At 51.9% G+C, this 13,061-nt stretch overlaps 1 protein-coding gene across 1 annotated transcript in view; it reads right to left on the bottom strand.

Annotated features, from left to right (window-relative positions):
• Positions 1-10,421, bottom strand: part of PPP1R16B (protein phosphatase 1 regulatory subunit 16B) — a 41,710-nt gene extending 31,289 nt beyond the window's left edge. The window contains exon 1 of the mRNA XM_082491321.1: positions 10,160-10,421. Coding sequence (XP_082347447.1) covers positions 10,160-10,406 — 247 coding nt within the window. The 5' untranslated portion in view covers positions 10,407-10,421. The remainder of the gene's footprint in view (positions 1-10,159) is intronic.
• Positions 10,422-13,061: the final 2,640 nt, after the last annotated feature.

Raw genomic sequence — 13,061 nt, 5'->3', positions numbered from 1 at the left:
GATGTAGGTGTAACACAGGACAAAATACAACCTGGGTGCAGATAACCCTTCTCTACTATGGAAACCATCAGCTGCCCGCCGGCTTAAAACAGGGCTGGTGCAACCACTGGGGATGGTGTGAGTGACTTTCAGGTTAATTCCTGCTCTAGTCTTCCCTTTTAGAGGACTACTGGAGCAGGAGTCCTTAGGAGATAAAAAAAGTGGGGTTTTTTCATTTGGTGGTTGGTTGTGTTGGTTTTTTTTTTTCTTCCTAATAGGATCTCTCTTGGCTCAAGTAAAGGCACACAAATTGAAGTGGGAATTTGGAAGTTTCCTGTGCCAATTCAGAGCTTGGTGCTCTTATACTCAAGGCGGGGACCACTCCTCTGTGCCACCATGAGAGCAAAGCCAGGCAGAGCAGACGAGACCACCAGGAAAAAGGGACTGGAGATCTAGCTTGAAACCCTTGGCCAAACCGACAGATGCTGCAGACTGTTATAAAACGAGCAGGAGAAACTCAGCCGAGCAGCCGCAGCCAGTTTCCTACAGGAGTAACGTTTATAGCCAGTCTACCTCACGCTATCTCGGGAGCCCGGAGGCCAAATTCGGCAATAAGCAGTTGCAAATTGCGGGGACCTCAGTGGAAACTGCATCCGCTCGCTGGGAGCGGCGCGGGGGCTCTTGTTCCCCGAATCACAAGGAGTGCAGGGTGCTTGATTGCATCTCGGCTCTTGATTACAAAGGCATCAGCAGGCAGAATTAAGCAGTTCGCTTCCTGGCCTATTTTAGCTAGCATCCCTTAGGCGACAGGTTAGAGGGTAGGCAAGGCTTAGGAGAGGGTTTTTTTAACAGTCGTGCCAGAACCTGATTTATTTCATTTTGGTGTTCAGACATTTGCGGTGGGTGATAAGGTTTCCCAAAGATCTGGCCAGGCTCCAGAGGGAAAAAAAAAAAAAACAAGCGGTGAAAGTGTGTGTAAAAGCCGCTCTGCGCGAGGTTATAAGGCACCGCCTGAAGCAGCTGCCATAGCAACTGCTATTAAAGAAAGAATTAGAGCATTCTTCACGGAAGTAGGAAAACTCGCAGCCAGTAAGCGTAAGGATGGCATGCAAAGCAAAATAAAGGGGAATAAATACAAGCAAGTGGGAAAAACACAGAGAAGTGAACGAGAAGCAGGGGCTGCTTGCACAGGTATCTGCTCTCGTGTTGCGGGGATGCCTATAAATACACTAAGATACCTAACTCCGACCTCATTAGCAAGCATTTTAGATACAGTTGATCCTGCCTTGGGGCAGGAGGTGGATTACATGACCTCCTGAGGCCCTCTCAACCTCTATTTTCCATGATTCTCGGAGGAAGAAATCTACACCGGCTGAGCTGACCTGAATCCAGAAAGGCAGGAATTTAAATCTGGGGGGGGGGAATAGATTTAATCCACTTTTCAAGTTCTCCTTGACCAGGAGAAGGGGCAGAAAGCAGAGCCTGCAGCCACAGTTTACAGCCAAGTTATTCCTGCCTGGAAACGACATCCAACCACTGCATTTTCAGCTGCATCAGGGTAAAGCAGCCGTGTGAGGGTTCGCACTGCAAGAAGGCTTCACCTCCAAAAATATTCATTTCCCCACCAATATTAATTTGCAAAGAAGAAGAGGGTTTGGGTTAGTTTTTGTTTAGGGTTTTTTGTTGGTTTTTTTTTTGTTTTGTTTTTTTTTTTCAAAATACACAAACACAACAATGCTGCAAAACTCCGGGTACCAGCGAGCTCTCGGGAGTGATCAGGCGAACGTCTGAGGTCCTTTTGGCAGAACTGGATTAGATATCAGGACCCAGCACCGCAGCGAGGCAGCGCCGTGGCTATCGGAGGTCACGGCCAAGGTGGGAACGCAGACAATATTTCACTCCAGGTTGCTGCTGCTTATTACGAGGAAGATACCAGAGGTCCCCCACCGAGCTGCTATTTATGCTCTCTGGTTTCTCGTTATTGCAGTGGGACACAACACACAGTTAATGGGAGCGTAGGAAACAGCACCCACCCGGAAGGCAGCCAGGCAGGCGAGAAGCACTTTGCCTGCAAGAAACCCCATGTCACAGCCCCCCGGAGCGAGGAGCGGGCTGGGCTGTAGCATCAGCCCTTCCACGCCATTATCCCACCGAGCAGGCAGCCAGGCGTGCTGCTTTCAGGGCTTGATCCGACCCACGGCCGTGGCCGTGGCTGCTCTTCCATGCCTTGGTCCCTTCTCGTGCGGATGGCAGGCAGTCATCCCCCACAGGGGAAAAAAAAAAAAAAAAAAAAAAAAAAAAAAAATCACAAGGACGACCCAGCTGGGAAGTTCCTGGCTAGAAAAAGCCACCGATATATCAGCAAGTATTATCAGGCTCAGATTGGGAAGTTCTGGCTTTGACACTTGGCAGCCTGTAGCTATCAGAAAACGAGCAGCCGTCCAAGGCTGCCTCCACGTCACTGGAAGCAGAGCAGCCGGGACAGGGAAGGGAAAGGTTAAACGCCAGCGATTTAGCACTTGGTTGTACGCACGAACATCCCGGGGGCACCTGGTTGAATTAAGGTCCCACCGATAATCAGCCTTGGGCTGACAAAAGCCCCGCCGCTCCCGACGAAGGCGGCCGCTGCAGCCTGAGCTCTCCCTGCCGTGATTTGGCCGGGCAGGGTTTGCAGAGCAGATGGTGACCTTGCATATCCCACACATCCTACCTGCTGCACCTCGCGTGCACGGCCCGAACGGTTTCGGCCTTTACTCCCCATTGCCCAGATCCCCTTTTGAAAGGGAATACTCCACACTCACGGTTGCATGAAGAAGCAACCATCGACAATACCAATAAACCAACAAAACACCCAGTTTGCATTTACAGGTACATGCAACCAAGGAGACACCAGTTCCGAGTTTCCCCTCCAAAACACATTGTAGCTGAATTTTAGAGGCCGACTAAGTGATTTAAGCCACTTCTAGTAAGAAAAAAAATCTGGGATTGGCAACAGTCATGGGCCAACCCCTGTTTGACTTAAAACACCTTGAATCCAAACAGGCCATCCTTACTGGAGGGACGAGTAGTTTGAATCCAATGTTTATTCATTATCTTGCAGTGCTGTAAGATACATAAGAAATATTGTCAGCGGTATCAGAAATGGTGGAAGCTGGCACACGCGCAGAAGCCAGAAACCGAAACGATGTGAAACCAACCCATTTCCATCACGCAAGCCCAGGACGCGCGCTCTGCCGAAACCAGGCGCGAGCGGGAAGATGCGCCCACGGAGGCGGGGGTGGGCCTGCAAGAGACCGGGGGTGGGGGGTAGCGTGCTCAAATTTTGATCAAAAAAATTCCAGCCAGGATCCCTACATCACCGTTTCTTAGCAAGGACAGTCAGAGCGCATCCACACACACAGTTTCAGTTCTTGTTTTAGTCAAGAAAAGCAATTGCTCGCCGTGCGGGGAGCGGGAGGAAGGCGGCTTGTGGGATGAGCCTTGCTGTGAACCGAGAAACTCAAAAGATGCAGAATTTCTGGTCTGCAGGCATGGAAAGAGCCCGTTTCTCAAGTCGCACGTCTTGAAACAGCAAGCAGTGATGCTCAGCGCACGCAACATCCAGTGCCCCAAGAACAGACAGCCCAATCCTTCCAACAGGGATTACAAAGGGGCTTGACCCACTGAAGCCAAAGCTCTTCTACAACAGCTGGGGTCACCGTTTATAAAACACGTTCTGAAGTCAAGGAAATATCTCATTTTGTTACTTAAAAAAAAAAAAAAAAAAGAAGAAAAAGTATTTCTCAAACTGTTTTGTTTAAAGAAAGGGTTTGAAACAAAAGGTTTAAGCTGCCTCCAGATTTGTTGGAGGAGGGGCTCACCCCAGTAAAAAATAGAGATGGACTTCCAGCATTAACATCCAAAAAGAAAAGTTGGTGTTTCAAACTCTTATGGAAACGGAAATAATTTTCCCACTTGATTGAAATTTCAGGAAGTAAGAAAAAAAAGATTATTTACTTGTTATGACAACAGAGATGACTGCATATTCAATATTGCTTGTGCTCCCAGATGCCATCTAGTTAGCTGCCATATGCAAGCCACCCCGCGCTGGCATCGCATCCAGATTGCATGAAAAAGCCAAGTTAAATGTGGCCAAATATGTGAATCTGCTTTTGGAAGACATACCAACCACCATTAACAAAATTAACAAAATTCATCATTGCCAAGAGCTCCCACACACACAGCTTCCCGAAGAGGACGGGTTCCACTGCCACACCTATGGAGTTGAAAACTCAAGAAACACCTTTGCTATTGAACAGAAGCTTTTCATTTCTGACTCAAGTTATTTCCCAGATACACACTCAGACTGCTGGTGATAAAAGATTCTTTTTTTTTTTCTCCAAAGCCCTTCAAAGGGCACAAAACCCAGGAGAAAAATCTTCTCAGACAGATAAATGCACTTGCTCGTAGACTTGGACACAGGAACCCCATGTAAAAGCTTCAGGAGACTAATAATGTGGGTGGAAAATTAAGGCACCTCATAAAAGGTTTTTAGTAACAAGGGAACAGATCACATCAACTTGGAAAGGTTAAAGAAAGCAATTTATAGACACTAATTAGGGCCTCTTTTTAAAGTGCCTTTGCAAATGACAAGGTTGGGTTTATTCCAGAAAGGTGCAAAGGGAGTATGGTAGGAGCTGCCTGGGGACGGCTCCTGAAAGGGTTTGCCACGCTCCTCATTACCGCACATTTACAGGAGATTTAAGGGTCGGCAGGAAGGGAAACGAGGGGGGATGTATGTATACGAACAAGCTGTGCACTACTTATGCCCTCCCCGGGAAAACCTTCTCCACACCGGCGCAGGACCCAGCGAGCCCCAGGCTTGCGCCCATTGCTCTGCTGACGGGAACCGTTCTGCTGGATGCCAAGTCCAAGGTCATCAAGCCCAAGTCTTCATTCGCTTTCTGGCTCGCCAGCCGTAAGGATCTGCATGGTTAAACTTCTGCAGAAACGCTATTTTATGCAACACTCTGGCTCTGACAAAGTTTTGCTTGCGGGATGAAGTGCCAGGAGGTGGGAGCTGAAGGACTTTGCGGCGATGCTTCTCCCGGAGCCACAGCCGGGGTGGGGGGGCAGCGGGTACCCGTGGGGATGCAGCTCTCATCCCAGAGCAGGAGAAACCAGGGCACCTCCAGCGCTGCTGGAAGGTGAATTTGTCCTTCAGGGGCTTTAATTCTCCGTTGGTTTGCTGAAGGGAACACAGCTCACCCCCAACCACACACAAACACCTCCACCTTCTGCCATTCAAGTGGCAGCTCCCCCTGCAAACAGGCTGGGCGTGCAAAGGGACTTCCAGGCAGCAAATGCCACACGTCTGTACAAGCAGCCACTTTACCCACCTCTGGGATCTCTTTTGTCAATTTACAGAACGCCAGCTCCTCTCCCTGCGCCCTGGGGCTGCTTTTATAGGAGCTCAGCGATGTAGAAAGACCTGGACACGACAGCCCCACAGTTTTGGTCCCTCACCTTGCAGGATGGCCTCGAAGGGCCACAGCCTTCAGCAGCCCTCACAATTTCCTTGCAGTTAGTACAGTATCTTATAAAGCGTTGTTTTGTTGCACTGTAAAGCATCTCTCCTTCGCAGCCATTAGAAGAGCCCGGAGGTTGTACACAGCACTGCCGCTCGCTGTGACCTCTGTATGCACTGAGCATCCTCCCCTTTGCACCGTCCTCCTCCAACCGGGTCACATCGTGCCTAGAGCTAAGTAGGAGCTTGAACATATTTCCACTTAAAACGGTGACTGCGCGCGATGCCCTCCCCAGCTCCTCCACGGGTGAGAGCGGAACAGGTCCAGTGTGGCAACTGGGAGCACTCTGCTCACCCATGAACTGCCTGTAGATACTTCAGCTTTCCAAACCAAAGGTCCCGGCCAGCACGCTGCAGCCCAGGGGGACCGCTGCCCTCGGTCTGGGGTCGCTGCCCATCACCTACTTCTCCCCAGCGTGACTGTCTGCTCACATCCGCCACCAGCGTGTTGGTGGCATGCTCCCTACCCTGGTTCTGTCAGCAGAGATCCAAAGGAGCTTTTAATAGCAGCTTGTTTGTTAAACCTGGGATATTTTGACAGATCTGTTGCAGAAGATGCGAGAAACGAGCAGGCAGGAGCCATCACCCTTTCACAGCTCCTGCCCACGCCGGGGCTGGTGGTCCCTAGGAGCCCTTGCCTTCAGCCCTGCTTCGCCACCATGCCGAGGTACAGCCATCCCGCAGCACGCCCGGTCACTTGGGGACTCATCAGCCACAGACAAACCTGGATTTCTTACACGGGGAAGAAGTCCTCTTCTCTGAGGCCATCGTGTTTGCACAGGCAGGGAGGTCCCGGGCTGGGTGGGAAGGAGGGTGGCTCAGCCCGGTGGCTGTGCCATCGACGGGGAGGAAGGAAGGTGCTGCAGATACCTGCGGGCGCACGGGAGCCCAGCAAAACGAGCGCTGCTCTTTCAGTTGCGCCTGGGCAAAGGACAGGGAGGTCAGCACGCCCAGGTCCTCAGAGACGTGGGGCTGCCCCCTGAAGAGCAGGAGAGGCTTTTTGCACCCACCGACTCCATTCCACAGGGCTCAACCCACCGCCTCCGTCAGGGGGTTACGCCACAGCACGGGACACCTCCCGCACAAAGAGCCAACTCGCTCACCAGCTCCGCTTTCTTTTCCCCCAGAATCCCAGACCAGTCAGGGCTGGAAGGGCTCTCTGGAGCTCCCCCAGTCCCACCCCCCACCAGAGCAGGGGCACCTCCAGCAGTGGCACAGGACACGTCCAGGCGGGTTTGGGATGGCTCCAGAGTGGGAGACTCCCCCCCTCTCTGGGCAGCTGTGCCAGTGCTCTGCCGCCCGCACAGGAGAGAAGTCCCTCCTCAGGTTGAGATGGAACTTCCTATGGTCACGTTTGTGCCCGTTCCCTCTTGTCCTGTCACTGGGCACCACTGGAAACAGACTGTTCCCATCCCCCTGGCACCCACCTTTGAAGGATTGATAAGCGTTGATAAGATCCCCCCTCAGTCTTCTTTTCTCTGGACTAAAAAGCCCCAATTCCCTCAGCCTTTCAATTTCCCCCCAATTTCACTGCACAGCGCATCCTACCATCCCCTCTCCCACTTCAGGAGTGAGAATGTTAAAAATAAATACAAAAGTGCAGAAGTGACAAAGAGTGGCAAGGGCACACCCGCCCGGAGGTAGCCCGGGGGTGACGCCTGCCAGCTGTGCCCCCGAATCGCCATCCCGCGCACGCCAACTCCTCCACTTCTTCACCCTTCATATTTCACCTCCCCCGCCACTTCCCACATGGAAACAAAAGATGATTCACACACCAAAATAATCACCTGGGACCTCCGGAAGCCCACGAATTCCCTCACTTTGGCCTAGGGCACCTGATACGGAATTTTCCCAGTTTGGCATCTGGGTTTGCGCTCTGTCCCCTCCTCCCTCCCCTTTATACTGGTCCCACAGCACAGAGGGGGCAGAGCAAGGACAGAAACTGCCCACACGCTAATTTGAAGACTTAAATTATTGACTGCAAAAACCTAATTTAAAAACTTGAGGCATCTGAAAAATCCAGCTACGCAGGGGAAGCGCCCGTGGCACCGAGGACGCTGCCCCTGCCCTCTCCCGGCGGGGGGAGAGGTTGATTTTCCACCCAGCAGGGAAATGCCTCGATCATGTTTGGCGGAATCAGCATCGCATCGGAAAGAGCGACGGACGGTTAAAGCCCAGTACCCGGCTCTCCTACGGAAAGAGGTCAACAGGATTACGGTACCAAGAGAGACCTGCAGTGATGGCTTTTTCCCTTACAGGAGGAAAAGGGTGAAGCTGAGAGCCGAAAGCTCCACTCCTGCACCCCCAACAGCAAAGCATCCACATGCAGTGCAAGACCATCGTCTGCAGGACCTCTGACACCAGTACGTTATCGCTGCTGCCCGCGCACTGCCACCGGGGTATGCAACCACCTCCCCCAGTGCCGTGTCTGCACGTGCCTCTGCTGTTTGTGTATCTCACGCAAAATAAGAAAAGCATTTTTAAGGCGGACAATGGAGGAGTTTCGCTCCTTCCAAACTATCCCACCCGGAACCAAAGCCAGAAGATGCAGAAAGCAAAACTACAAGGTTGGGCCTCTGGTAGAGCCGTTGGCCCCATCGCACCCTCCAGCCCACGCGCTGGGCAGGGGCACGGCTGTCACACGAAGAGAACGATGAAACGCTCGTTATTCACCCCAACACGGTGACCCGTCACTCACAGGTGGGCAGCTGGGTACAAAACCCAAAGCCATACCTCACCAAGTATCCGCCAGCACAGGCGGAGGCGATACAAGTCACAAATCTGCCGTCTCAGGCGATGCCAGACACAGTTTCACAGTGGGGCTCTAGTTGCCTTCACTGCCGGGCGTCTGCAGCAGGCTAGAGCAGCCCGGAGTGAGAAACACAGGTTCACTGGAGCAAAGAGCTGCAAGCAACTGTTAAACCTCTAAAGCAAGGAAGAAACAAGTAAAAGCCTGCAGCTTCCAGGGCGTTATCACAGGTCTGCTCTCCTAGAGAGAGGCTACAAATGCACACAAAGCCACAGACACGCAGCAGGGCTCGGCAAACCCTTCTAACGCACCGCCCAGGCAGGCATCACTGTCCGCCACCAAAGTGCTCCGTTTCCAAACGGATGCAAAACAAAACATGCACTGGTAGGACATGAGGACAAGTTACGATGCACAAAAGGCCTTCTCAGAAAGGGGGACGTGACTTTGGGGAGATTCCTCACAAGATGAGGTCCTTGCCTTCCACCCACATACCAGGCAAGCGTATACTGCTTCTTGTAAAAGATGCTGGAAATGAGATCAACATTGACTAGCAGAGATGCAAGTCAAGTGCCCACGTTTTCTAAGCATCTCCCCTTGCCTCTGCCATGCCAAGGGACCAGGAATCGCACACCAATTTCACTACCTGGCAGAGGCTGCTCCACATCTCCTCCAAGAAATGTTTTTACTTCTCTGCAGAGAATCTGCCCTCATTTCCTAGTAGGGTTGAGCCCGCTATCTTGACATGGACTATGAGTAGTGGTACACGGTGATTGGGTTGGTTGAAAACCAAGCAAGGATGGTGTTAAATCCCAAAGCATTTAGGAAGAGGCGAGCAGATGGATTTCTGTCTCTTACAGAGATTCTCAGCAGTGGGAAACCAGGTGGTTGCCCACTGCTCGTAGTGGCGGGACTGGGAAAATAGGTGAGCCAAGCTCTCTTCCCAGAGAAGACTTCTTATAAAAAAATTATTACTGTGTTGGCAGGGAAGTGTTCTGCATGTCATTCATGAAAAGCCCAGGGGAATTCCAGTGCTCATTGTAGGAACAGAACTCCTATTCTCTAATTTGGGAGAGCAGCAAAGGCCCCTTCTGGGGTGCTTTCAGCAAGGCTGAGAGGCCCTCAAGACGTGGCAGCAGTGCTGGTGGAAGCACCAGAGCTCAGCTGCCCCGTTTCTAAGCCACTACCAGAGCCCCGGCCCCCCAGAGCTCACAGGTTCCCCCCGTGCTGTGCTGAGGCTAATGGGCATTGACTTTAGACTTTTTTTTTTTTGCTCCCTTCGGTTTCTAAAGCAAAAGCAAAGCATTTTGATCCACTTTGAAACGGGGCAATTAAATAAATTTTGGAACAATTTGCAGTTCTCTTCTATAGGAAGCATTAAGCAAAGCCACGTTTTTCAATATTTTGAATAGGGGAAGAATTCATGCATCCATGTAGCTCTCAACCAACCTCCCCCAGCAGGGAAGCTGAAGAGATTTACACTGACACGTAAATCCCTGCAACAGACTTCTATAAAACCACAAAAAGAGGCACACCCAGAAGGCAAAGAAGTGTTTCACACCTTCTGTAAGTAGAAAGTGTGAAAGGGAAGAGATGAAAGCCGCCTCCCTTTCCCCAAATCTCAGTCATAACTCCTGCCCTACCCTGGCATTCGTGTGCCCACTCCTGAGGTCAGTCTAGCTAACGCTGGTGTCACACAGTGCTTTGGGACCCCCATAGCTCTATCAGAGATGGCAACACTCTGGAGACGGACACCACATCAAAGGTAGTCCACTCCATGGATGTCAATGCAAATGCCTCTGCACACCACAGTGCTACGGACCTCACACATCGCCAGACAAAGAAATTCCCAGATACAAACACCATACCTTCCTCCAAGTCGTTCCTCAGAGAAGCCTCCAGCAGAGCAACGCTGGCTTCAAAAGACACTTTCTTTCGGTTAACAGCATTTCTCTTCTTTTCATGCTTCCGCTTCTTGTGCTGCATCTCCTTCTCATACTGCGCCCATTTCTTCAGCTGCTGAGCCCTCCGCTTCTGGGCTGCCCGCAGCCTCTCCAGCGTGGGCACCTTATCCAGCAGCTGCAGCTCTGTCAGGAGGTCCACGTGGGCATCCATTGCTTCTGCTGAGAGAGAGGGGGGGAAGAATGTCCCAGCGGGAAATGATGTCCCACCACAGGTCCTCTGGATTGCAGCCGCCTGCTGCTATACCAGCATCTTCAGGCTGAGCTGGGAAGGGCCCATTGCAGTGTCTGATGAGAATATGGTGGGAACCTGAAAAGAGGAGGAAAGCGTGAGGGATCGAGTCTTATCATCCCATCCAGACAAGCAACTAAGACCAGCCCATTGGAAAACATGACAGTCAATACCCACCATCTTAGAAGGCAGCTCACTTAATTGTGCTTTAGTTGGTTGGTTGTTCTCTCTGGCCTTTGTGATTCCACCCCTCGCCCACTCCAAAGAGCCAAACAAAACCCTCTTTAAAGCAGTAGTTTTAGTGTGCAATTCAGTCACGTCTACAGTTCAAGGTAGCCCTCTCTTATAAGCAGAAGAAAGTCTTAATGAGCAAAGATCTTCCATAGTATTTGATCTCATTCCTCAGACAACTCAGGAGAGATACAAGTACTGAGACACATCCTTCCCTCCAGCTGGTCCCTTCCAGTGCAACCGTCACCCCTCGTTACATGTGTCCCCAACACCGCAGCCAGGACTGACGCACACCAGCACTCCCCCCCACCCCCCCAAAGCATTTCGGTCTGGGCAGCAAAACACGGGGCAGAGGGGACCAAGACTGCAGTGGCAGAGCCCAGGGCACCCACAGACACCAGACGGGGCCATCCCAGCACAAATAACCCAGAGGCTGGAAACGCACAGGGATACCCATCTGGCACCCCGAGGCCAGGCAGGTTTTCCCAGAGGAGCTCTACCCACCAGAAGCATCACCTGCACTCCTCTACTTCATCTATCATCCCCTCCTCACCCCAGCCCTGGCCAAGGGCAGACAGATAGGACGCAGCTCCCAGGGAGGTGTTACTGACACTTAAACTGCCTCAGCCACTAAGACATGGGGTTTTGTGTTCATTTCTCTCGTCAGGTGTTGGGTTTTTCCCACCACACACTAGCTCATTCTGGTTTTGCTGTACGGGCTGCACAAGCACAGCAACGAGAGCAGTTAAATCACAGCCCCAGATTCTCGGTGTGACCACGACATCGGAGACCTCAGATCAGCGTTACTCGCAGAGCCATCGACCGGGGGACCCATGGACAGCAGCCCAGTCACCTGCTGCAGAGAGGAGGAAACACGTCCCGGATTTAAGGAGTGGTCCAACAGGGAAAGGTGTGTTTGAAATAAAGCCAATGTCACGAGCAAACTGAATGAGTTCTTTCCAAACAGACCCATGCAAAGCACATCGAATGGCAAGGTGAGCGTGCCAAATCGAGGTACGCCGTGCATGAGATGAGAGCTCTTAAGGTTCAGCCAGCTTGGAGGAACAACAAAAAAAAAAAGCGGATAGGGAAGGGACACTATGGAGAGCTTAAGTATTCACAAGCACCTGAGAAAGCCCCAACAGGGCAGCTGAACCCATTCTTTGCTCAACTCTCCTGCTCCAAAGGAGAGGAAGCAACAGTCTCATAAGGAATGGATGAAAAGCATCTATAGGAAAAATAGCCACAGAAGAGAAGTAGCTAGGCCCAGGAGAGAGACGTGGTGAGGATACCAAACCTTACTCCATCCGGCCAAGCCAGGAAACCCCACCGTTCATCCCTCTTCAGAGGGCGAAGCAGCCCAATGGGGGAGGATTACCCTGAGGAGCTGCAGAGAAACATCCATGCCATGCAGCATATCCACCACGTCCCAGCGAATTTTGCAAGGTTGAGACATCCACTCCTTCCAAACATTGCTAGAGACCTTCCACAGGGGTTTGACCTTACCTATAAATATCTGGGCAGACTGATGGCGAGGCACGCCATTTCCTCCACGAGATAATTGGTTTGAGAACTGAAAACAAACAAACTCAGCCAGAGCACACTGGCGGGTCCTGGGCAGTCGCTTTATCCAGTAAATGGCCAACAGAAGGCCAAGGGTGGCTTCAGCAGCACCTGCAAACCTTTTTTTGAGGGTTTCAGGACAGATCTGAACAAAAAAAAAAAAAAACCAAACAACCCACCCACCCTGTTCCATCCCATAAGAACTTAAGATTGCAAAAAAGTGCTTTAGTTCCACACAGGGACAAACCCAAATCCTTGCAAAGTTGTTCGTAAGAGAGATACCACCTAGAAATTCAAACACTTGCCTGAGATGGGAAGTACCACCCTCATGGCTTTAGCATGGCGCTGGGAAGCGAGGGAAGCGTGCCACGGCTCCTCCACGGCACGGGGGCCCCGCGCAGCTCTCCCTGCCCCCTGCCCGCAGCCCCCACTCACCGCGGCGCCCACGAACCCTGCCGACAAGAGCGGCGCAAACGCAGCCCGCTTTCCAAAAAGCTTTCTTGCGGGGCAGAGGCATTTTCCAAGCACAGGCACTTGGCTGGAAAGCTCTTCACCACCTCCGGTGAACTCGGCTCCGCACAGCACGGCTCCGGCCCCGCGCAGGCGTTCCCGGGAAGGTATCTTTTTTGGCGATCTCCGCTCCAGCAACACAGGCTGCAGATCTGAAGCCCCGTTTACAATACCTCGAAGGAGGGGAGATAAGGGCAGGAAATGCCTCTCGGCATACCGCACGCGGCACTCCCACCCTGCTCCTTTTCCAGGCCACTTCTGCCATTGTTCGCT

The sequence above is a fragment of the Vanellus vanellus genome, assembly GCF_965231255.1.
Source record: "Vanellus vanellus genome assembly, chromosome: 15".
Lineage (NCBI taxonomy): Eukaryota > Metazoa > Chordata > Aves > Charadriiformes > Charadriidae > Vanellus > Vanellus vanellus.
The sequence above is the reverse complement of the archived record's forward strand: the minus strand, read 5'-3'. Positions and strand labels throughout refer to the sequence as shown.